Below are 26,917 nucleotides of genomic sequence, written 5' to 3' on the forward strand. Positions count from 1 at the left end.
TACTCATTTTTCTACCTGTGTAGCATCTGTTTGATCTGTGCCCCATCCTTTCTTCAGGTCCCTTAGTTCTTGCTGAGCAGGAAATGTGGATCTATCGCCTCAGGAGGAGTCCTTCACATTATCAGAAACATATTTTTTATTTTTTTTTATTGCCCTACCTGGACATTTTACTTCCATCTGGGTGGTTTCTGCTATATTGTTTAAAGCTATGGATGATATCCCTTTTCTAGTTTTACTGAAAATGGAATTTATAACTTTTTTTCTGTTTTCTTTGTTTATTATGATATTTAGGAGGGGAAATAGGAAGTTGCTAGCTATGCCTTGTTAGGTACCAAATCTCTAAACAATCTGTTGTGACCAAATACAGAAATATTTATAGAAACAGAAATAATAATAGCTACTATTTCATCTTTTTGCCAGTCAGAGGCCCTCTGTGAGTCCAAAGAAAGTCCCTTGAGGCTGGATACCATCTTATCCTGTTAAGTAGCTATAGTCATTTCTGCCCTAAGGCTACCGGGGTACAGTGGAGACAAATATAGAGTGAGCTGTATAACCTCAAGGGTGAAGAGAACAGTGAGTTTTTCACTGAACCTGGCAGAACTTGGAATAGCTTAAGACACCCTATATGGTTCCAGAAGGCAGTTCTTCTCCAGACCTTGCTTTATTTATCCTCATCTTCTATCAACTTGTCCACCAGAAGCATGAAAGTGAAGATGCCAGGCTGCGTCTGCTCCAGGCACATCCACGAGCATTCTGTCCTGACCTCAGTTACCACTGGCAGTTTTCAGTTCCTGCTCCAACCTCTACCCTCTCACTCTAGCCTCCAGCACCCCTGGAGGTTCTTCTGGACCTTTGTCATGAGAAGAGGGTGGTAGGTTCCATACACATCCTGGGCCATCAGCACCACCTCTCCATCCCAAGCTTGGCAGGCATGGTCTTCTGCCAATCCTCTGTCGCTTCCTATCCTGTTAAACAACAAACTTTATGTCATATTTAAGGTCAAAACATACATGCGTGTATTGGTCTTTAGGGATTGAAAAACACAGAACCTTGTTTAAAAATGCCCAAATTTGGACCTTGAATTTGAACAGATTACACTGGACACAAATCTCCAGTTAGGAATGGAGATTCTTCTTATATGTACCCTAAAAAATATGTTTTCTTTTACTAAAACCTTGCAGATATAGGCTTGTGTATCAGTCCTTGAATAGTCAGTGTTTCACCTGGTCAGAAAAGGGTCCTTGAAATGCATGTAAACATGTATATAATGTGTAAAATAATGAACTGTCTCTACACAGATCTACAGGAGATTTTATATATACACATATTTATATGTTTGATTTTTGTATATGTTTATGATTCAGAATTAGAGCAAATTATGCTCAAGTTGGTGTGCTTGAGTAGAGCTAATTTAAATATAAATCAGCTGTAAAAATTAAATAGTCACTTCATTCCAGTTGGCTTCCTCATTATTTCTAAGACTTTCCTGGAATGTCTTCTCCTTTTCCAAGTCAACCCTGCACACGAGCCTTGGCTCTAGTCTTGCCTCTTCCTGGAAGCCTTCCCTGACTGCCACCAGCCATTTGAGCTCAGACATTAATAAAACACAAAAGTGATTTGCAGGCACTGAGTCTGCGTCTCTGCAGTGGGATGAGCCGTGCAGGAACTGACCCTCCACATCCCTGCCCTGTTCCCAGGGCTCTGCCTTATCTCATTTTAAGTGAGAACAAGATTTTTTTCCAGTTTAGTCTTTATTAGTTGAGGACCTGGGAAATGTGGTTGGCTATGAAATCCTTCTTTAAAACTGCTATTTTCTGCACTACTGCTCATCTATTCTAGGTTTCCCATATAGGGAAATGCTTACCTACTGCCTGACAAAGACAAGTAAAGCCAGAGTTAGCAATTTTTGACCAATACTTTGCACATATAACATTTTGTTTTGCCCTGGAGTATGGAAAATCTGTGGATTTTTATCAGAAGTTTTAAAAGCTTATTTCATCAAGCTACCCTCTCTGCTCCAGATTATTGTTATAAATGCTACTCCACTAATGCACATTTACAAATGTTGTACAAGTTCTGAATGTATTTCTTTTTCCAGATGAAGGATTATCATTAGAATCAAGAGAAACATTAAAGTCTCCTCAAATCTGGTTACTGAGAACAGTAATGGGTTTAATAGGGAAATCTATCTGTCTTTTCTTGTAGGTTGTACCACTAATTGGTTTAACTCATCTTCCTCCCAGTTTAATGTATTTTAAGTTCTTTCAAAGATTGCTTTTTAAGAAGGACTTTATTAGCAAGCTTCTGAATAATGGAGCCCTAATTCCTTTGCTCATGCTTGTTTTTACACAAAATGATGCATCCTCTAAGGATAAGAGAAACATGCATATATATCGATGTTTTAGGCACTGAAAAGTAAAAACTGGAATTACATGTAATAATGCAATTTAATTTGAGCAGGCACAACCTCGCTCAATTCTTTGAGATGATCTCCAATTAGAAATGGGAATTCACCTTGTGTATGCTTTTAAAATCTCCTCAGAATGGGAGAAAATAATAGCAAACAAAGCAACTGACAAAGAATTAATCTCAAAAATATACAAGCAACTCCTGCAGCTCAATTACAGAAAAATAAATGACCCAACCAAAAAATGGGCCAAAGAACTAAACAGACATTTCTCCAAAGAAGACATACAGATGGCTAACAAACACATGAAAAGATGCTCAACATCACTCATTATCAGAGAAGTGCAGATCAAAACCACATTGAGGTATCATCTCATGCCAGTCAGAATGGCTGCTATCAAAACAATAAATGCTGGAGAGGGTGTGGAGAAAAGGGAAAACTCTTACACTGTTGGTGGGAATGCAAACTAGTACAACTACTATGGAGAACAGTGTGGAGATTCCTTAAAAAACTGGAAATAGAACTGCCATATGACCCAGTAATCCCACTGCTTGGCATACACACCGAGGAAACCAGAATTGAAAGACACGTGTACCCCAGTGTTCATCAAAGCACTGTTTACAATAGCCAGGACATGGAAGCAACCTAGATGTCCATTGGCAGATGAATGGATAAGAAAGCTGTGGTACATATACACAATGGAATATTACTCAGCTATTAAAAAGAATGCATTTGAATTAGTTCTAATGAGGTGGATGAAACTGGAGCCTATTATACAGAGTGAAGTAAGTCAGAAAGAAAAACACCAATACAGTATATTAACACATATGTATGGAATTTAGAAAGATGGTAACAATGGCCTTATATGTGAGACAGCAAAAGAGACATAGATGTAAAGAGCAGACTTTTGGACTCTGTGGGAAAGGTGAGGGTGGGATGATTTGAGAGAGTAGCATTGAAACATGTATATTACCATATGTGAAATAGATTGCCAGTCCAGGTTTGATGCATGAGACAGGGTGCTCAGGGCTGGTGCACTGGGATGACCCTGAGGGATAGGATGGGAAGGGAGCCGGGAGAGGAGTTCAGGATGGGGAACACATGTACACCCATGGCTAATTCATGTCAGTGTATGGCAGAAACCACTACAATATTGTACAGTAATTAGCCTCCAATTAAATTAATTTTAAAAAATAAAATAAAATCCTTGCAAGAAGCCCCAGTTTTTTTCTTTTTAAAAATTTTTATTGGAATATAGTTGGTTTACAATGAGGTATAACTGATTCACTTTGCTATCTGCCCAGTTTTATTTTCTGTCATTAAAACCGCTATGGCTGGCAGCATATCTCTTAGATCTCAAGGGTAAGTGCAACCAGCCCCTGACGTTCCTCAGAAGAGAGGATACTTGTGGTTGCCTGCTGGTTTCTGAAAGCTTCATCTTTACAGTAACTCCCTACCATAACCCCATGAGGTTGAGACTGTTAATATCACCATTTTAGAGATGAAAGACCTGAGGCTTGGAGAAGAGCAGGGATATGTGAAAAGCAACCACTTGTAAACTGAGAGCTGGTGTTCAAACTCAGGGCTGATAGAGCCAGAAGTTTGAACTTAAAAAAATTTTTTTTTTAATTCATTGAAGTACATTTGATTTACAGGGGTTGTGTTAATTTCTTCTGTATAGCAGAGTAACTCAATCATATAAATATATATTCATATTCTTTTATATATATTATACTTAATATACTAATTATATTAATATATTGTTTTTCATATTCTTTTCCATTATATTGTCATAGTATATTGTAACAATATATTGAATATAGTTCTCTGTGTTATACAATAGGACCTTGTTGTGTATCCATCCTATATATAATAATTACTTGCATCTGCTAAACTCCCAATCCTTCCCACTTGTACCCTCTCTCCCCTTGGCAACTGCAAGTCTGTTCTATGTATCTGTGCATCTGTTTTTGTTTTGTAGATATGTTGATTTGTGCCATATTTTCCCACGTATTTCCTTGTCTTTCTCTTTCTGACTTCACTTAGTATGATACTCTCTAGGTCCATCCATGTTGCTGCAAATGGCATTACATTCTTTTGATGGCCGAATAATATTCCTTTATGTATTTATATGTTGTTCAGTCGCTAAGTCGTATCTGATTCTTTGCAACCCCATGGACTGCAGCACACCAGGATTCCATGTCCTACACTATCTCCTAGAGTTCGTTCAAATTCATGTCTTTCTCTGTCTCTCTCTCTTTATATATATACGTATACACACACACATATAGATGAACATATATATGTGTCTATGTATATCACATCTTTATGCATTCATCTATTGATAGACATTTAGGTTGTTTTCTTGTCTTGACTATTGTAAACAATGCTACAGTGAACACAGAGGTACATGTATCTTTCAAATTATAGTTTTGTCTGGATATATGCCCAGAACTGGGATTGCTACATCATATGATGGTTTTGTTTTTAGTTTTTTAAGGAACCTCCATATGGTGGCTCAGTGGTGAAAAATCCACCTGTCAATGCAGGAGACACAGATTTGATTACTGGGTTGGGAAGATTCTCTGGACAGGGAAATGGCAACCCACTCCAGAATTCTTGCCTGGGAAGTCCCATGGATAGAGGAGCCTGGTGGGCTACAGTCCATGGGGTCACAAAAAGAGTCAAGATACAACAGTAACGCAACAACAGCTGCAACAACAAAGAACCTCCATAGTGTTCTCCAGAGTGGCTGCACCAATTTACATTCCCACCAGTAGTGTGGGAGGGTTCCCTTTTCTGCCCACTCTCTCCAGCACTTGTTATTTGTTGGCTTTTTAATGGTGGCCATTCTGACTAGTACCTCCACACTGTAGTTTCGATTTGCATTTCGCTAATAATTAGTGATGCTGAGAATCTTTTCATGTGCCTGTTGATCATCTGTATTAGAATCTTGAACTCTTAATGAGGCGCTATACTCCTGTTTGTATTCAGGGTCGGGAGTGTGGTTCTGACCTTTGTTTCAGGTGTGTGGTCTTTAACTTGGGGAAGAGTGTCTCTCTTGCATATGGGGCCAGAGTGCCCCCGGGTGCAGGCACCTGGGGTGTGAGTAGGCCAAGTGAATGTCGAATCAGGGGACTTGGGTTTGTAGACCTTGGAGATGTTGCCTAACCTCTGAGAAACAGCAGAGAGGAGTCTTGTCTTACTAGCTGGCTTCAGGGATCGTTTCATGTGAAAATACCGTGCTCATGATCTGGAGTCCCATCCTTTTACATTTGGTGGATCCACAGACACAAATAATCTCAGAGCCAGTGGTTTCAAAGTGCTGAACACTTAAATCTGTTCTAGCCTAATCCTCCCATAAAGCTGCAAACTTTTTCTGTCATCATCTCCATTCTGCACATGAGGAAACTGACCATTGGGAAAGCCCCCGTCCAGTCTCAGCTAGGATGGCATCTGAGCCCAGTGCTGTCATCCTCCAGAGCTGAGTTACTCTCTCCTGCCTCTCCAGGATTCTTTTAAAGCAGAATGACTGGTTATTGTTCCTAAAACCATACTAAGCAGAATCAACCCTCACCTATTTCAGTCCTAGTTGATCAGCACCCCAAAACTGTAGCCCAAGGAGCAATTGTAGCTCTTCCTTCCTGTCTTTCGAGCTCCCTGGAGTGCAGCACCCCCTCTTCTGTGCTCCTTGCACACTCCCCCTGCCAGCACTGGTGCACTTGCTGCTGGCTGGAGGGAACCAGCAGCACGAGGGACCCAGTCCCTACTGGGGAGGAGAAGACTACGTGTAACTGAAGGCTCCCAGCAGCATGAGGATGGCAGGGTAGAAAGAGGAGGCTGGACCCTAGGCAACGCGGTTCAGGAAGGCATCCTTGTGTCGATCCAGCTCAGCATCTAATTCTGCCCTGAAGAAGGCCTTTTAGAGAAGACGCTAATTGCAAACACTCTGAGTGCATCGATCCACTGCTGCTCTGATTAAGTAATTATGTACAAACAGCACCTAGGAGGGCTGAAGGAGATTAGTTTGAAAGGGCCGGCACTGGGTCTCCATTTCTGAGAGGCCTGCTGGCCTGCTCCAGAGACAACTCCAGTCCAGCCCAACTCTTTAATTACCCTCCGAAGCACCAAAGTTTAAATTACATTCTGTTTTCATATTAGCTTCTTCCAGCACGCTGAACTAAGCATTGGTAAGGCTAGGGTTGGAGAGGGAGGGTCCTTGAGCAGGAGTGGTGGTTTTCTCATTTGGTTCTTTAGTTGCAAGATTTTCTGAGTTTTGAGAGCATACCAGTAATTGGTTCCCTAGCAGAGGTTCACAGATACCCTAAAATTGTTGTGTGTCAGATTTGCCATTTTCAAACGTCCCCAATTGGGTGTTCCAACGTGGCCTTCAGTTAGGATTTGTAACACACAGACATAGACACTTACTGTATCTTTTAGGTATTAACACTGTAGCTCTAAATACAGAATGTCTACAGTCTGTCCCCACCTTTATTTCTCACATCATCTCTTATATATGTTTATACCTCAGATTGTTGCCTTACCTTCCTCTTTTCTAATCCTCTAAGAGGGCTTGGTATAAGGAGCATGTCATTCAGTCCCCAAAGTCAACAATCAGCTGAGATCAGCTTGGAATACTGGTCATCAACCTTGGGAGCATTTTTCAAAGGAGCACAGTCTCCCAGCTCCTGTCTCTTCCCTGGACATTATGTATCTTGAAACTTCCTCACTAGCTTTTGGCTTTGTCTGAAGGAAGATAGAGGAGCCAGGGAAGAAGGAGTGAATGGGTGATGGGGGTGGGCAGGACCAGGCTACTGACACTCATTCAGTGAAGAAGCAGTGCTCAGCTCGACTGACCCCTCCACAGGCACATACTCATAGATCAGGGCACCCCTTCCTCTCTCCTGACCCTGCCAGGGCTATATGACCTCATCACCACTTTCTACCCGATGATGTTGGCCACAGTGCCCCTTCTCCCTCCCATCCACTGAGCCTTCATGATGTACTTACTCCCAGCTTTGTTTCAACACGGTCTGCATTCAAAGCCCACAGGCTTCATACCTGCTCAAAAGCTCCAGGCCTTGTGGAGGGGGAAAGAGCCCACGTAGAAAAAGCCATCACATTTTCTTCCCAGGGTTGTATACCATCCACAGAGGCTGCGTGCACCTAATTTACATTTGCTTATTGCATTTCGTTCATATTTTCCAAACAGACAGGGCAGGTCTGCTGGGAGAACACCAAATTACCTGGGCCTTCTCTGCCTGAGTGCTGCGCTTTCCTAGGGTAGGGAGCTGTCTGCCTGCACATTTGCAATAACGTAGCAGCCCTCTCCTTTTCTCTAATGAAGCCCCAGTGGCTGCACAGATGATAGATGCTCCTGGGAGCATAATCGGAAGGCAGCAGGCTGGAGTCAGCCCTTCCAAAAGACAACTGTTCTCACAGTAAAGCCTGATGGTGCTCCCTCCATCTTCTGCTGCTCGGCTAGCTGCCTCCCTGCCCCGCTGGCAGAGCTTCCTTTACCTTTGAGGGCCTGAGGTTTCGATTTTTTTCCATGTACAGCATGGACCAGGTGTATTAATTGCCTCAGTTAGTACTGGCTATTCACAAGCCCAGTCAATCCAGAAAGGTGGTCCAGGACCCAGGGGCAGCCCAGCAAGGAGACAACTGAGATCCAAATCCTGTCCCTGCCACCTGATGGCGATTTGACTTGGGGAGTTTGTAACCTGTGCCACACAGTTTCTTTCAGTACATATATTCTGAATAACGATTATCCTTATGGTAAGTGCTGAGAATGGAGGTGTGTGTGTGGGGGGGTGGAATCAGACGCCCCCTCCCCTCATGTAGCTTTGCCACCTGGAAGAAGCAGGCAACTATTACAACCCGAATCTCCTGGACTTGTACTGACCCACATACAAAATAAGTGAAGGAGAGATGTCATTCTTTATATTCCAGGCATCTCCTCGGGCTTTTATGAAAAGCATAACAATAATATTCTAACATATTATGCAGACAACTGGGAGATGGGAAGGGGAACATAAATTTATCAAGTCCCCATTGTAAGCCAGTAGCTGTGAGCTAGGTTTTACTGATACTGTCTCATCTTACTCCATGTGGTGATGCCACGAGCTAAGCTTTATTAGACCATCTTGCAGATGGATGGATGGAAGTTTACAGAAGGCAGCAAGAGCACTGTTATGCCCAGTTAATAAGTACGCATTGGGAGCATTCTTTATGCCAGGAACTGACTTCATTAGGTGCTGGGCTCCGAGAGCTGAGCCTTGGGGCAAGCCAGCCTCGGGGCGTGTTTTATGTTGCTATGATTTAGAAGGGAAGATGGACACTGAGCTGGAACTTACAGGTGTGCTTTAAAGCAGAGATCTGACAGAAGATAAGCATTAGCAAGACAAAGAGAAGAAACGTGCTCCATCAGAACAGTGTGTGCAAAAGACAGCGCAGAGCCTCAAGGCCCAGGAGGAGCAAAGAGAGTTGGAGGCAGAGGCCACTGGGGTCACATTAAGGAGTCTAGGTGGGCTTGTGCAGAGCAATTGAGGCCCTCTGGAGTAGCTAAGTGGGAAAGTGACTTAATCAAATTTCCCTTTTGGAAAGATCACTTTGGCTGCTGGATGGCAAAGGGAAAGTGGGGAGCAAGACAGGGAGCCTTGACTTGGTGGGAGGTCTCAGTGGTGCCTGGGCTGGCAGCGGAGATAGCAAGAAGCAGGGGACTTTGGTGGGAGTCAGGACAGGCAGTCCTGGGTGTCTGCCCTGTGGTTATGAGTGCTGGGCAGGGCCGCACTCTGATTCTAGGAGGAGGCAGAGATTGGGGGTCAGTCGATCTCAGAGATGCTGCCAACACTAGCCATGCTGGACAGATTGAGATCATGGAAGAAAGAGAGTAACCTGTAGAAATAAGAAGGTGGATATGGAAAGATTGCAGAAGAGGATGTTGGGCAGAGATGAGTAGGAGAATGAAAGCAATGAAAAGTTAGCTAAAGCCAGGGTTGGGAGTGAAAGGGAAGAGAATGGAGCATGGAGGGCAGAGCGCTGGCTGCGCCCACCATTCAGGAAATATGGCAGTGGATGGGGACATGGTCCTGGTCTTCGCGACTTGGCCAGATCCTCTCCCAAGACAGCGGCATCTTCCCCTCTGATGATCGGATGCTGGTGGCCTGAGAACCTTGCTTCTCTCACCAGGAGAGACTACCAGACAGCCCTCTATAAATCATAAGGGTTGGCCCACCTCTGGGCAGAGAGTGATTTAAATGTGGTTTTATGGTTTTCTCCACACAGAAGTGTCTTTTCCCAAGGAAGGAACCAAGTGTATGGGAGGCACCCGTCAGGGCCCCTATTTCTGGAGCATTAATCCTCCTCTCCTGCCTTTTTCGGGGGCTATAAGAGGCACCTTTAAAGGCAAGCACTTTTCTCCCATAGGAGATGGGCTGCATTGTGGCTAGAATACCGAATCTAAGCAAATAGCTCTCTGTGTGCCATCGTGTCTGAATATTTTATTCCTCTGGGACATATCTGGCCCCAGGCAGACTGTGCCTGATTTGCTCCTTATAAGGACTGTTCGGTTGAGGACACTATGCATGAATAGGGCCCAGTAATTGAATGCCTCCTATCTCCATTCGGCTTCTGATCTCTCTCTACCCAGGCCAGTGCCATCCTGCTTGAGGACTTCTCCCCAAGCGACAGGTTTGCTCCTTCAAGACTCCAGTCCCTGACTTGATCAGCCACCCAAAGCCTGCATACTTTGAGAAGCTGGTGGGAAATTCAGTCTTCTCAAGATATAGATTACCTGCACATCTGTCAGGGTTTAGTTATACATGACTAATTTATCCTGCAGCATGAGATGGGGATTCATTTCCTTTGCAAGTTGACTTGGCAATTTTCTCTGCTCAAAGAACATTTAGAATAGACAGTGTGCATGGCAATCAGGAAGAAATAGATGCTATTAATTTTCCATTTGCAAACTTGAGATTGACTATAGAGCCTATATCGCATTCTCCTTGGAAAAACAGACCACGGCCTCTCCTGTTCAGAGATGTGCAAAGTCTGAAAATTTAGAAAAGAGAGCCTTCTATTCCCCAGAGGCTCTGAAATGGGGCTGTTGTTAGTGGAGGCTTCTCCCAAGGGTTGGTACTGGTACCTGGCAGAGATGAGCATCACCACTGTCAGCACAAGCTCCTCCTCCTCCTCCTTTCTGTGCACGTGGTTCAACATGGGATGCTGGTCCCCAGCTTGAGTGAGCACGTGATCTCCTTCCTCAGCTCATTGCTAAGGAATGAAGGGAAGGGCTGGAGGCACAGACTTACATGTCAGGATATCACGATGGACCTGCGAAAGCTGGAAATCCCAAAGGTGGCTAGCTTCATCCAGGGCTCGTTATACAATGTTCTGCCACAATGGAAATACTGTGTATCTGTGCTGTCCCAGATGGAGTCATTCACTAGCCACATATGACTACTGAGCAACTTGGAATGGGATGGGTGCAAATGAAGAACTATATTTTAACTTTTATTTCATTTTCATCAATTTAAAGGAAAATAGTCACCTGTGGCTCACGGCAATTCTACTGGATAGCAGAGGTATCTGTGTGTGCCAAAACCAGTTTAGCACAGAAGTATGCCGAAGCCAGTTGTGTGTCCAAAGCCAATTCTGTTTAGCTGTCTTTGTCTTTGGGCTTCCCAGGTGGTGCTAGCGGTAAAGAACCTGGCTGCCAGTGCAGGAGACATAAACACACAGGTTCAATCCCTGGGTCGGGAAGATCCCCTGGAGAAGGGCATGGCAAACCACTCCAGTATTCTTGCCTGGGAACCCACAGACAGAGGAGCCTGGCAGTCTACAGTCCATAGTTTTGCAGAGTTGAACGTGACTGAAGCAACTTAGCTAGTATATTTGTCTTACTAGTTTTCTGAATGCTGTGACAGCTGCTCTACACTTACCTATATATCATCAATTTTAAAATAAAAATAATAGTAGAGGTAATAAAAATCATAGCTGGCACATGCTGAGTAATTACTGTATACCAGGTGTTTTCCTCAGTATGCTACATACCTTGTCTATTTCATAGTCACATAATGATACCTTGAGTTTACAGATATGATGAAACGGAGGCGCTGAGGGGTTAAGTGGCTGGTTTGAGTCACCCAGCAAGTCAGTGGTCGAGCTGGGATTCACACCAGGCAGCAACATCCCAGAGCTCAAATACTCCATTGCCTCTCCAGACAGTCCTCAGTGCCACTTCCTGGCTGGTGTTTTCAGATACAATCATGTTCTGGTTGTTGGAAGCCAGGTGTTGTCTTGAGGTCATTAGAGACCTGTGTATAAGCAATGGTCACACATTCCACGCTTTACAGAGTTCAGCTGTGGCTCCGGACTAGAAGGAAGACAGCAGCTAGACATGAGCGCACTCAGGTTGCATAGACTTCACCTGGGTCTGCTCACCACCTCACCTCAAGTGGAGGGCAAGAGAGTCCTTTCCTCCCTGAGGTTTAGGAAGTTGGGCTGTGTTCTCCATCAAGTACCTAACCCCAGGCTCAGGAAAGAGGGGCTCTCCTAAATGCAGTCAGGTAAACAGGAGGAGAGGCTCTGCCTAGTATTGTTGTCTTCTGGAGAGGATTCATCCCTTGGCAGGGCAGATGGGGGCTGATGGGCTCAGCCGAGTGAAGGCTGGATGGGCGTCTGAGTGAGACCCACAGGTCCTTTATCACTGCCCGTGTCCCTTCCAGTGGAGAGCCTGGGTGTTCGCTGGGGTCCCCCTGCATTGACAGATTCGAGCCTTCATCTGCATCTTGCCAGCACCGTGAGACATTCAGAACGCAGCTCTGTGTCATAATGGTGACTTGCTTGGCTTTTAGAATTTGGGAAAAGTGACAGTGGTGGGCTTCACTTTTTCTTTATTGAGACTTTATCTCCTTGGGTCTCTAATTCCTGTCCCTCTCGATGCAAACTGCTAAATGCAGTGCTGGGTGTTCTGCCTCTTGCTAGAGGCCCACTGCCTGGACCCTTTGTCAGGATGCTCAGGACCTAGAATTAGGGTAAAATCAGGCAGCAAGGGAAAGTCAGCTCCCTTCTCTGTGCCACTGTCCCTCCTTTGGGGATTCCTCTCCTCCAGTCTTAGTTCTTGCTGAGACTGTCAGATAGCCTGCACCTACCCATCCAGCATCTAGAGTTTCTTGTTCTCAGAAGGAGTGTTCATTAAATTTTCTCTGTCATACCCTAAAAGATGAGCTGGTTAGTTAAAGATGGGCTGCAGAAAAGGACTCTTTCAGGGACGAGGCATCCATCTGTCTATAAGGGAAATTCAAATCAGTCTGTCCAAAGGCCGGCAAAATATGCCACACTCAGAAACCCACATGTGAGCTGATGCAAAATTGAGAGTTGCTCATACTGGGGTCTTTTGATATCCCAGGCTGCCTTTCCCTAAGAACATTAGCTATCCCTAAGTGTTTATCTCTTGGCATGAGTTCAGTGGAAAATGTGATCTTCTCTGGCAAACTGCAATAGCAAGTTTGATCAGGTTAGCAAAAGGACCCATAACAGCTTTTGGAGGCTGGTACGTGATGCTAAGACCACCCCAGCTTGCTTTCAGAGTGCAGAGGCAGTCCACGTTCAGGTTTGCATAGCGCTGCTTGCCTGGGAGTCTCAGCTCTCACTTTGTCACGCTCTTTACCTGTGAAGGCAACATCTTTGGGGCATTTTCACAGTGGGGTAAGGAGTTACATCCTGGTTGGAGAGAGAGTTCTGTTTGGAGCATTGCTTGTTGAGGGAAGAGAGCCCACAGACTTAATGTTTGTTCCATCTGCTTTTTCTCCAGCTTGCACGGACAAGGAGTTGAGAAACCTTGCTTCCCGACTCAAGGACTGGTTTGGAGCCCTTCATGAGGATGCAAACAGGGTCATCAAGCCAACCAGCTCTGAAACAGCCCAAGGCAGTAAGACACTTTACTCTTGCTAGTTTATTTCATTTTAAACACCACATTTCTTCAGTTACTGATATTGATTGACCACCCTGAGATGCTGTTGTTAAAAGAAACACTAACTTAAATGTACACAGTGACTTGAAACACACTGCAATTTCAGAAATATTAAAATACTGGAGGACAAGGAAATGCCTTAGAATCAAGAAAATACAACCACTTATTTTTTAAATTAATTATTTATTTTACTTTACAATATTGTATTGGTTTTGCCATACATTGACTTGAATCTGCCATGAGTGTACATGTGTTCCCCATCCTGAACCCCCCTCCCACCACCCTCCCCATCCCCTCCCTCTGGGTCATCCCAGTGCACCAGCCCCGAGCATCCTGTTTCATGCATCAAACCTGGACTGGTGATTCATTTCACATATGATATTTTACATGTTTCAATGCCATTCTCCCATATCATCCCACCCTCACACTCTCCCACAGAGTCCAAAAGACTGTTCAATACATCTGTGTCTCTTTTGCTATCTCGCATATAGGGTTATCATTATCATCTTTCTAAATTCCATATATATGCATTAGTATACTGTATTGGTGTTTTTCTTTCTGACTTACTTCACTGTATAATAGGCTCCAGTTTCATCCACCTCATTAGAACTGATTCAAATGTATTCTTTTTAATGGCTGAGTAATATTCCATTGTGTATATGTACCACAACTTTCTTATCCATTCATCTGCCAATGGACATCTAGGTTGCTTCCATGTCCTGGCTACTATAAACAGTGCTGCGATGAACATTGGGGTACACGTGTCTCTTTCAATTCTGGTTTCCTCAGTGTGTATGCCCAGCAGTGGGATTGCTTGGTCATAAGGCAGTTCTATTTCCAGTTCTTTAAGGAATCTCCACACTGTTCTCCATAGTGGCTGTATTAGTTTGCATTCCCACCAACAGTGTAAGAGGATTCCCTTTTCTCCACATCCTCTCCAGCATTTATTGCTTGTAGACTTTTGGAAGCAGCCGTTCTGACTGGTGTGAAATGGTACCTCATTGTGGTTTTGATATGCATTTCTCTGATAATGAGTGATGTTGAGCATCTTTTCATGTGTTTGTTAGCCATCTGTATGTCTTCTTTGGAGAAATGTCTGTTTAATTCTCTGGCCCACTTTTTGATTGGGTCTTTTATTTTTCTGGAATTGAGCTAAAGGAGTTGCTTGTATATTTTTGAGATTAATTCTTTGTCAGTTGCTTTGTTTGCTATTATTTTCTCTCATTCTCAAGGCTGTCTTTTCACCTTGCTTATAGTTTCCTTTGTTGTGCAGAAGCTTTTAATTTTAATTAGGTCCCATTTGTTTATTTTTGCTTTTATTTCCATTACTCTGGGAGGTGGGTCATAGAGGATCCTGCTGTGATTTATGTCAGAGAGTGTTTTGCCTATGTTTTCCTCTAGGAGTTTAATAGTTTCTGGTCTTACATTTAGATCTTTAATCCATTTTGAGTTTATTTTTGTGTATGGTGTTAGAAAGTGTTCTAGTTTCATTATTTTACAAGTAGTTGACCAGTTTTCCCAGCACCACTTGTTAAAGAGATTGATTTTTTTTTTCTCCATTGTATATTCCTGCCTCCTTTGTCAAAGATAAGGTGTCCATAGGTGTTTGGATTTATCTCTGGGCTTTCTATTTTGTTCCATTGATCTATATTTCTGTCTTTGTGCCAGTACCATGCTGTCTTGATGACTGTGGCTTTGTAGTAGAGACTGAAGTCAGGCAGGTTGATTCCTCCAGTTTCATTCTTTCTCAGGATTGCTTTGGCTATTCGAGGTTTTTTGTATTTCCATACAAATTGTGAAATTATTTGTTCTAGTCCTCTGAAAAATACTGTTGGTAGCTTGATAGGGATTGCATTGAATCCTATCCCTAGATTGGTTTGGGTAATATACTCATTTTCACTATATTGATTCTTCCAATCCATGAACACGGTATATTTCTCCATCTATTAGTGTCCTCTTTGATTTCTGTCACCAGTGTTTTATAGTTTTCTATATATAGGTCTTTTGTTTCTTTAGGTAGATATATTCCTAAGTATTTTATTCTTTTCATTGCAATGGTGAATTGAATTGTTTCCTTAATTTCTCTTTCTGTTTTCTCATTGTTAGTGCATAGGAATGCAAGGGATTTCTGTGTGTTAATTTTATATCCTGCAACATTACTATATTCATTGATTAGCTCTAGTAATTTTCTGGTGGAGTCTTTAGGGTTTTCTATGTAAAGGGTCATGTCCTCTGCAGACAGCAAGAGTTTTACTTCTACTTTTCCAATCTGGATTCCTTTTCTTTCTTTTTCTGCTCTGATTGCTGTGGCCAAAACTTCCAAAACTGTGTTGAATAGTAGTGGTGAAAGTGGGCACCCTTGTCTTGTTCCTGACTTAGGGGAAATGCTTTCAATTTTTCACCTTTGAGGATAATGTTTGCTGTGGGTTTGTCATACATAGCTTTTATTATGTTGAGGTATGTTCCTTCTATGCCTGCTTTCTGGAGGGTTTTTATCATAAATGGATGTTGAATTTTGTCAAAGGCTTTCTATGCACCTATTGAGAAAATCATATGGTTTTTATTTTTCAATTTGTTAATGTGGTGTATTACATTTATTGATTTGCAGATATTGAAGAATCCTTGCATCCCTGGGATAAAGCCCACTTGGTCATGGTGTATGATCTTTTTAAATATTGTTGGATTTTGTTTGCTAGAATTTTGTTAAGGATTTTTGCATCTATGTTTATCAGTGATATTGATCTGTAGTTTTCTTTTTTTTGTGGCATCTTTGTCAGGTTTTGATATTAGGGTGATGGTGGCCTCATAGAATGAGTTTGGAAATTTACCTTCCTCTGCAATTTTCTGGAAGAGTTTGAGTAGGATAGGTGTTAATTCTCTAAATTTTGGTAGAATTCAGCTGTGAAGCCATCTGGTCCTGGGCTTTTGTTTGTTGGAAGATTTCTGATTATGTTTCAATTTCCGTGCTTGTGATGGGTCTGTTAAGATTTTCTATTTCTTCCTGGTTCAGTTTTAGAAAGTTGTACTTTTCTAAGAATTTGTCCATTTCTTCCACGTTGTCCATTTTATTTGCATATAGTTGCTGATAATAGTCTCTTATGATCCTATTTCTGTGTTATCTGTTTTGATCTCTCCATTTTCATTTCTAATTTTGTTGATTTGATTTTTTCCCTTTGTTTCTTGATGAGTCTGGCTAATGGTTTGTCAGTTTTATTTATCTTCTCAAAGAACCAGCTTTTTTTGGTTTTGTTGATTTTTGCTATGGTCTCTTTTGTTTCTTTTGCCTTGATTTCTGCCCTAATTTTTAAGATTTCTTTCCTTCTACTAACCCTGGGGCTCACAATTTCTTCCTTTTCAAGTTGCTTTAGGTGTAGAGTTAGGTTATTTATTTGACTTTTCTCTTGTTTCTTGAGGTAAGCCTGTACTGCTATGAACCTTCCCCTTAGTACTGCTTTTACAGTGTCCCGTATGTTTTCGGCTGTTGTGTTTTCATTTTCATTCATTTCTGTACATATATAGATTTCATTTTTTATATCTTCTGTGATTTGTTGGTTATTTAGCAGCGTGTTGTTCAGCCTCCATATGTTTGGATTTTTAATAGTTTTTCTCCTGTAATTGACATCTAATCTGACTGCATTGTGGTCAGAAAGGATGCTTGGAATGATTTCAGTTTTTTTGAATTTACCAAGGCTAGATTTATGGCCCAGGATGTGATCTATCCTGGAGAAGATTCCATGTGCACTTGAGAAAAAGGCGAAATTCATTGTTTTGGGGTGAAACATCCTATAGATATCAATTAGGTCTAACTGGTCCATTGTATCATTTAAAGTTTGTGTTTCCTTGTTAATTTTCTGTTTAGTTGATCTATCCATAGGTGTGAGTGGGGCATTAAAGTCTCTCACTATTATTGTGTTATTGTTAATTTCCCCTTTCATACTTGTTAGCATTTGTCTTACATATTGTGGTGCTCCTATGTTGGGTGCATATATACTTATGATTGTTATATCTTCTTCTTGGATTGATCTGTTGATCATTATGTAGTGTCCATCTTTGTCTCTTTCATAGCCTTTGTTTGAAAGTCTATTTTATCTGATATGAGTATTGCTACTCCTGCTTTCTTTTGGTCTCTATTTGCATGGAATATCTTTTTCCAGGCCTTCACTTTCAGTCTGTATGTGTCCCTTGTTTCAAGGTGGACAACATATATAAGGGTCTTGTTTAATTTTTTTAAGTTGGGTTGCAAAGTTATCTAGTATTTAATACTGATTTTTAGGAAATACATTTAAGTACATATTAATATACAAAAATAACAAACTATCATGTATAAAATAGATAGGCAATAATATACAACACAGGGATTTATAGCCATTTTTTTGTAATAATCTAGAATGGAGTATAATCTGCAAAAACACTATGCTGTACACATGAAACTAACACAATATTGTAAATCACCTACACTTCAATTAAAAGAAGTATAAGTCTTCAATTAAAAGACCATCCCCAAAAAAAGAAATGCAAAAGACAAAATGGTTGTCTGAGGAGGCCTTACACATAGCTAAGAAGAGAAGCAAAAGGCAAAGGAGAAAAGGAAAGATATACCCATCTGAATGCAGAGTTCCAAAGGATAGCAAGGACAGATAAGAAAGCCTTTCTAGTGACCAGTGCAAAGAAATAGAGGAAAACAATAGAATGAGAAAGACTAGAGATCTCTTCAAGAAAATTAGAGACACCTAGGGAATATTTCATGCAAACATGGGCACAATAAAGGACAGAAATGGCATGGACCTAACAGAAGCAGAAGATATTAAGAAGAGGTGGCAAGAATACATAAAGAACTATACAAAAAAGATCTTCATGACCCAGATAACCATGATGGTGTGATCACTCACCTAGAGCCAGACAACCTGGAATGCAAAGTTAAGTGGGCCTTAGGAAGCATCACTATGAACAAAGGTAGTGGAGGTGGTGGAATTCCAGTGGAGCTATTTCAAATCTTAAAAGATGATGCTGTGAAAGTGCTGCACTCAATATGCCAGCAAATTTGGAAACTCAACAGTGGCTGCAGGACTGGAAAAGGTAAGTTTTCATTCCAATCCCAAAGAAAGGCAATGCCAAAGAATGCTCAAACTACCACACAATTGCACTCATCTCACATGCTAGCAAAGTAATGTTCAAAATTCTCCAAGCCAGGCTTCAAAAGTATGTGAACCATGAACTTCCAGATGTTCAAGCTGGATTTAGAAAAGGCAGAGGAACCAGAGATCAAATTGCCAACATCTGTCGGATCACTGAAAAAGCAAGAGAGTTCCAGAAAAACATCTACTTTTGCTTTGTTGACTATGCCAAATCCTTTGACTATGTGAATCAAAACAAACTGTGGAAAATTCTGAAAGAGATGGGAATACCAGACCACCTGACCTGCCTCTTGAGAAATCTGTATGCAGGTCAAGAAGCAACAGTTAGAACTGGACGTGGAACAACAGACTGGTTCCAAATTGGGAAGGGAGTATCTCAAGGCTGTATATTGTCACCCTGCTTATTTAACTTATATGCAGAGTATATTAAGCAAAATGCCAGGCTGGATGAAGCACAAGCTGGAATAAAGACTGCCAGAAAAAAATACCAATAACCTCAGATATGCAGATGACACCACCCTTATGGCAGAAAGTGAAGAAGAACTAAAGAGCCTCTTGATGAAAGTGAAAGAGGAGAGTGAAAAAGTTGGGTTAAAACTCAACCTTCAGAAAACTAACATCTTGGCATCCAGCCCCATCACTTCTTGGCAAATAGATAGGGAAACAATGGAAACAGTGAGAGACTTTATTTTGGGGGGATCCAAAATCACTGCAGATGGTGACTGCAGCCATGAAATTCAAAGATATTTGCTCCTTGGGAGAAAAGCTATGACGAACCTAGACAGCATATTAAAAAGCAGAGACATTACATTGCCTACAAATGTCCATCTAGTCAAAGCTATGTTTTTTCAAGTAGTCTTCTATAGATGTGAGAGTTGGACTATAAAAAGAAAGCTGAGCCATGAAGAACTGATGCTTTTGAACTTTGGCGTTGGAGATGACTCTTGAGAGTCTCTTGGACTGCAAGGAGATCCAACCAGTCAATCCTAAAGGAAATCAGTCCTGAATATTCATTGGAAGGACTGATGCTGAAGCTGAAACTCCAATATTTTGGCCGCCTGATGCAGAGAACAGACTCTCTGGATAAGAATCTGATGCTGGGAAAGATTGAAGGCAGGAAGAGAAGGGGATGACAGAGGATGAAATGGTTGGATGGCATCACTCACACAATGGACATGAGTTTAAGCAAACTCCGGGATTTGGTGATGGACAGAGAGGCCTGGCGTGCTGCAGTCCATGGAGTCACAAAGAGTTGGACACAACTGAGTGACTGAACTGACTGATACTTCAATTAAGAAATATATAGAACCACACCATTTTCATAGCTTTAAGCTCTCCTGGCATATTCTTCCATTTTTTTTTCCTTGTCACATAGAAAAAAACTATATTTCTGTGTGTATGTATACACATGCACACTTTACAGACTGTTTTATGGCCTTCTTTTATCGTTCAGCAATACACTATGACTATCTTTCTATACAGTTGAGTAGTATTCTGCTTTGTAGACATGACATAAAATCTCAATATATTGATATAACATAATTCATGTAATTAGACCTTTATTTGGGAGCTTTGAAGTTGCTCCTAATGTTCAGCTATTATAAGCAACATGGTAGCAAACATCTCTGATATCTCGGGCTTTTGGACTTTAGTGAGACTGCATTTTGTTTTCCAGAGATAGACTACCTGACAAGCATTCCCTCCACCATCACCAAAGTGGCTCAAGACCATACTCCAAACCTCTCCATAAGCCGGAGAGCAAACCGGGGGTTAGGTCTGTGTGTTTGCACTTTGGTGGAGCCTCTCACTGCCTCTAACCCACAGGCCACTAGTGGGGCACTTCTCTACACTGTGGCCAGTTGGTACAGAAGGGCTGACTCAATAACACAGTTGTCAAGGTACATGGAGCTTTGGCACAGCCTTTTCTATGTAGTGATTTTTATTGATTTGTCAAAATATAAAAACACATGTTATTTAAAGCAGAGAGTATTTCACCCCATCCCTGATGTCACACTTATGTTGACAGGATTTCTGAATGTAATGGTCCTGGATTGAGCTAAGTGAGTAAGAAGTGACACTGGTAACTGCTGGGACCCAGAGTCTAACCAGCATCTGGTCTTCAGCCCAAATCAGAATATTCTTCATAATTTCAGGGTTATTCTTTGCTGTTCACAGCCACCTAGAGAATGTTGATCCAGAGGACAATTCACTCACCAGGTTGGAATTTTTACCAATTAAGGGAAAGTTCGATTCTGGGAAGCATATGCTATATATCCAAAGAGAGGGTCCTGGTGGTTGTGTGAGTGTGAAGAGGGATGTAAGATTCTTCCCATTCATGTCAAAGGTTCCTTGGGAGTTGTGGACAGTGGGAAGCTTTTCCCAGGGATCTTCCAGGAGTGGCTGAACCACTGGGCTTTCTGTATAACCTTTCAGTGAAGAGCAGATTGATATGAAAGAGCTGCTCCTCATAGCCTCCAGTCCCAGGAGACTCCTTCTGCTGACAGCCAGTGAGCCTGCAAAATGCCTGCCCTTGGCCACAAGCAAATTGAGTCCCTGAAGAGGTTTTTAGGTGTGATGTTCTGAAACAGTTGGAGATATAAAGGAAGGACACTGAATTCGTCCATGAGGCACAGGAGGGAGAGACATTGTCAGCACAGGAGTTCTGAAGGGGAAACCATACAACCCTAGAAGTCCCATGAGTTTGGGGCCAACCAACCAGAAGGGCTAGTCTGTTCCCCCTGCATCCCTGGAGAGCAGATGCAGATACCTCTCTTCTAGAGCCTTACAAATAGGTGTGGGTGGGCTTGACTTTAGCCTATTGCCCAACCAGTTTGGCACTTCTTTTTGGTGGTCAGTAAGCAATATTAAAATTTCCCAGAATTCTGGGATGGAGACACGATCCTGGGGTGCCAGCAGTTGCTGTTCCAGACTTATCCCTAAAATGGGGAAATGGGCTCTGGCCTAAAAAGCTATGAAGAGGAAGGACCGATGGCGGTCAGGAATCATGTTCATAAATGGGTTTACTAGTCCTTCCTTTCCCACAGCTTTAGACCTTAAAGCAGCAACTGAAATGGAAAGATTGACATGATAGCTAGTTAGAACAGTGGAAAAAATGACTTAGCAAATTAAGAACAACTCAGATCTCACCAACCAATCAGACGACAACAGAGAAATGAAGGCTACCACATTACGTTGGACTGTCATGTTTCCTTCGGCTCTTCTTGACTCACATTCTTGAGAGATCAAGAAATTATTACTAAAAACTGTAAGTCTAAAGAGGGGTGGCTAACATTTTTACAATACAGCTGAAGAAAATGAGAAACATATACAGAGAAGTTCAGTAACTTGCTCTTGCACATCACTGACCTGAATTCAGTGTCAAGCAATACAATCTTCAATTCACTTAAATTTTGTTCCTTTTATTCTGGCTTCTTTGAACCTACTGACTACTTGTTCATTGCCATTTCTTTTAAGAATGACTATAAGAACCATAGTATTTTGTGAATATGGAGAAGACAAGCACAAAGACATTGGACATACACTACAGTGTATAGATTGTACACTGGATGTGCACTGGACTATACACTTAATATACACTATACACTGACAGACACTGGACTGTACACTAGACACACACTGGTGTACACTGGATGTACACTGGACATATACTGGACTGTACATTGCACAGTGGGATGTGCCCTTGGACTGTACACCAGGTGTACACTGGACTCTACGCCAGATGTGCATTTGAACTGTGCACCAGATATGTCCAGCTGTGTTCCAGATGTGCATTTGGGCTATGTGCCAGATATGTCCAGCTGTGTTCCAGCTGTAGTCCAGATGTATCCAGCTGTGTGCCAGATGTGTTCCAGCTGTAGTCCAGCTGTGTTCCAGATGTATCCAGCTGTGCACTAGATGTGTCCAGCTGTGTGCCAGATGTGTCCAGCTGTATTTCAGATGTGTCCAGCTGTAGTCCAGATGTGTCCAGCTGTGGTCCACCTGTGGTCCAGCTGTGGTCCAGATGTATCCAGCTACGTTCCAGCTGTGTGCCAGCTGTGTTCCAGCTGTATTCCAGCTGTGTTCAGCTGTATTCCAGATGTGTCCAGATGTATCCAGCTGTGTTCCAGATGTGGCCAGCTGTGTTCCAGATGTGCATTTGGGCTGTATGCCAGATGTAGCCAGCTGTGTTTCAGCTATGCACCAGCTGTGCCCTAGATGTGCGCTGGACTGTACACCACTGTATACAGTACACTGGATTGTACATTACGTACACTGGACATACATTGGATGTACACTGGACTGTGCACTGCTATACACTGGACTGTGAAGAAATTTAAACAAGTACCAGCATGATGTTTCTGATATATCATGGGCACACATCCTTTGAACATATATATGCAAAATGGCCAACTCTAATGATGTCAGGATTTAGTTTCTTTTGATTTTTCCTTGAGGTCTAGATAACATTAGTCTGCTTTCAATATCAAGGTGCCAAAAAAGTTTAAAGATCAACTTGCTTACATTTTTTTACAACCAAAGAGTGATTGATTCTAAATTATATAATGTATAGCTCAAAAACAAAACCCCCACAACTGAACTTAGCATAGATGTACATTTTTTTACCCATGATTCATGTTTTCCAAGAAGAAAATTTGGTGATAAACATTTGTAAAGAAGTTCTCAGAGTTCTGGGAACATTAAAAAATTAAGTTTCCCTTTCCCATGTATTAAAATGGTAATATCCTCTAACATGGATGAATATCACATAAATTATTCTGTACAAAAGTGTGGAGCCATTTAGTGTCAGAGTAAATTATTCCTTTATTCAGTTGCTCCTGAGGACATCATCAACATAGAGACTGTCCAGTCATGACCTTCAGTTAAAGAAGAGGCCTGATTATGTTCCACAGTATCTCTTCTTGAGAAGGGGTATTTTTCTAAGATGTGTTTTAAGATATCAAAAAGAATAAATTTAAAAATGGAAGGATTTTTATATTGGAAGGTGCTAAACTTTGCAATAGCTAGACAACCTCTCTCAACAAATTCCATTGGGCACTTCCTGTGTGCCTCTACAGGCTGAGTCTATGAAGGAAACAAGACAGTCTTTGCTGTCAAGTAGCTAAGAGTCTAATTTACAGGTACGGAAAATGGGAGGGAAGCATAGGCTTCCATGAGAGCTCAGAGGAGGAGGTGCAACAGTTTACTGACCTCTGGACAGTGAAGACTCTTTTGTAAAGACACTGCTTTAAAGGGTGGGCATGCTTTGTTCTGTCCTGTATCATGCTGGCTAAGCAGGGGTTCCTGGTGAGACACATAGAATCCAATGACAGGCTATAGGTAAGAACCCCAGAGGGACAATCAACCCCATCAGGAGCCTCCCTGACAGTTACTGTATCACCCCTTGCATTGCTCATCCCTCAGCTTAGCACCCAAACCTACTGGATGTCCTCAGGGTAGGAGGATTCCATGTCATGCAAGGCAGAGGCAGCCCTAGAAGAAGAGGGACCGAGAATGTAGACTCAAGGTTGGGCCACCTGGGCTTGAATCTCAACCCCACAGCTGTATGACCTTGAATAAGTAACTTAAACCTTGAGCTTAAAAAAAAAATCTTTAGAGAGGATAAAGCATCATTTCATAAGCTGTTAGAAGGACTCAGTGAGATAATCAACTATAAAATGCTTAGAAGAGTGCCTTAAGTAACACAAAAGTGAACTACTTTCATCATTTTCTCAGGAAAATAAAACCAGTCTTAGAAATCCAGATTATGGAATAATTTGAAATGGCCTGGTGGTTTTGATTCTGAAAGAAAGATGAGTTTTAGATGTGGGGGCATATCTGCTCTGGGGCTTGTCTGCAGTAGGCTTAATATCCCCAGTGTTAAGCCAAGTGTCATTATTTGAGTACATATAGTTTCCATTGTAGAAACAATTCTGTAAGAAAACTACCCCTCCTCCCCACACCTGGGAAATAAGAAAGAAATCATTGTCTGTGTCAATTTGGATTCCATATCATGTATCTCTTGAGGGGATTGCAGAAAAGAAAAAATGGAGAACAGAGGCAGGTGTCTGGCTTGTTTTCCCATTAATGTTCAGCCTTTTGGATTGAACAGTCCTTTGAGATATAATCACTGCTTCTGGATTGTGCCACCTAGTTTCATTTCACTGCCATCCTTTTTACAATAGGTTCTTTTGGTTTTTCAAATAATTTTTCCTCAATATAAAAGCATCGTTTGCAGTATTATCCACTAGTCCTCTTACTCACCATATTTGTACTCTTCCTTTCAGGTATCCCTTGTTTTAAGCAAGTCTGATTAATTCCTATTTATGAATTTCAAATATCTTTGTATAGATAGAATCTGTACTCTGTATATACACAAAAACTCCTATTTATATAACAGATAAGTTAGCACTGGGGATTTGTTCCCGTTAGAACACATTTTCCTCAAATGCTGACTTCCATTTTAGTGCATTTTAAATTGTTTCATTTGAAAACTAACCATCACCACATATTCTGGTAGAAGGCTGCTGAGAATATACCTGGGGAGGGGTGGGCCCTGGGGCACCCTTTGGGACAGAAAGCTGGGAAGCCCGCAGGGCAGGAGAGAGCAGTCTGAGACATGTCCTTTCCATCACAGGGTTTGACACCAGTATCCTGCCCATCTGCAAGGACTCCCTGGGCTGGATGTTCAACAAGTTGGATATGAACTATGACCTCCTGCTTGACCATTCAGAGATCAACGCCATCTACCTGGATAAGTACGAGCCCTGTATCAAGCCTCTCTTCAATTCCTGTGATTCCTTCAAGGATGGCAAGCTCTCTAACAATGAGTGGTGCTACTGCTTCCAGAAGCCTGGAGGTAAGGCGGGAGGGAAGTGGGGCCCAGTGGCCAGGGCCGCCATGCTGGGTAGGGAAGGGACATCTATCATGCACTGGAGAGACAGAAAGGAGCAGCAGGCAGAAAAACACAGCTAGGGAACAATACATTCCTCCATCTGATGGAATGCTAAAAGGCTCATTTCTCTTAACTGATCTCCACTTTCAGCATGGTAGAGAAAACCCAAGAACATAATCAAGGAATGTGTTATTCCAGTCCTCCTTTTAGGAAAATCTTTTAACCTTTGTGCCTTAGCTTTTCCATCTGTAAAGTGGGTGTAGAAACCTGTTACATAATTTCCAAGGTCAGTGTAAGATTCTTAATGTCTTTATTTTTTATACATTTTCTTCAGATTACGTTCTTGTGTGTTTGTTTTTAGTAGGGACTCTCTCTATACAAATATATTAGAATTGTTCTAGTCATATGTATTGCAAATAGTTTATTTTTCCCCAAATTATGACTTTGTGTGTTTTTCCTAAGAAGAAATTTTAAGTTTTAAGATAGTCAAATTTCTCTGTCTATATTTTAGGGATTCTGAGAACCTATACAGCTTATGTTAAGCTTACATAGGCATTTCCCACTGTGAGATAGTAAAACAATTTCCTTTTGTTTTCTTTAGTCCCTTTGTGGGTTTTTCTTTTTAATTGAAATTTCTTATCATTTTAGTTTTTTGTGTGTATAGTCAAGCAGGGTCCCTATCCTTGGAGATAGCACACTACTTGCCCACTTGTCATTTATTGACTAGCCTATCTTTCCCATTCTAATTTGAAATGCTTCCTCTATCATTTATACAACTCCTATATGTTATATATATATGTCTATTTCTGGGTGCTCTGCCCTATTAATCGACATGTTTTATTATTTAGTGGTCCATTCTCTTCTCCCCTTCATGGATCACGGCCTTATCATGGCAAAGGCACTTGATCACTCAATGAAGCCATGAGCCATACCATGTAGGGCCACCCAAGACGGATGGGTCATAGTGAAGAGTTTTGACAAAACACGGTCCATTGCAGGAGGAAATGGAAATCCATTCCAGTATTCTTGCCTAGGGAACCCCATGGACAGTATGAAAAGGCAAAAAGATATGAGCCCCCCAGGTCAGAACGCGTCCAAGATGCTACTGCAGAAGACCAGAGGGCAATTACTAACAGCTCCAAAAAGAATGAAGCAGCTGGGCCAAAGCAGAAACAAATGCTGAGTGTGGATGTGTCTGGTGGTAAAAGTAAAGTCTGATGCTGTAAAAAATAATATTGCATAGGAAACTGGAATGTTAGGTCCATGAATCAAGGTAAATTGGAGGTAGCCAAGCAGGAGAGACTGAACATTGACATTTTAGGAATCAGTAAACTAAAATGAAAGAAGCAAAAAGCAAAGGAGAAAAGGAAATATATAAGCATCTGAATGCAGAGTTCCAAAGAATAGCAAGAAGAGATAAAGTGTCCTCAGCGATCAATGCAAACAAATAGAGGAAAACAACAGAATGAGAAAGACTAGAGATCTCTTCAAGAAAATTAGAGATAACA

At 41.8% G+C, this 26,917-nt stretch overlaps 1 protein-coding gene across 1 annotated transcript in view; it reads left to right on the top strand.

The window, feature by feature from the left end:
* The window catches only part of SPOCK1 (sparc/osteonectin, cwcv and kazal-like domains proteoglycan (testican) 1), a 336,259-nt gene that overhangs the window by 285,582 nt on the left and 23,760 nt on the right, over positions 1-26,917 (top strand). The window contains exons 6-7 of the mRNA XM_010844619.1: positions 13,224-13,340; positions 25,152-25,373. Of these exons, the coding sequence (XP_010842921.1) occupies positions 13,224-13,340; positions 25,152-25,373 (339 nt within the window). The remainder of the gene's footprint in view (positions 1-13,223; positions 13,341-25,151; positions 25,374-26,917) is intronic.

This window comes from Bison bison, unplaced genomic scaffold, assembly GCF_000754665.1.
Source record: "Bison bison bison isolate TAMUID 2011002044 unplaced genomic scaffold, Bison_UMD1.0 scf7180017864203, whole genome shotgun sequence".
In the NCBI taxonomy this organism is placed as follows: Eukaryota; Metazoa; Chordata; class Mammalia; order Artiodactyla; family Bovidae; genus Bison; species Bison bison.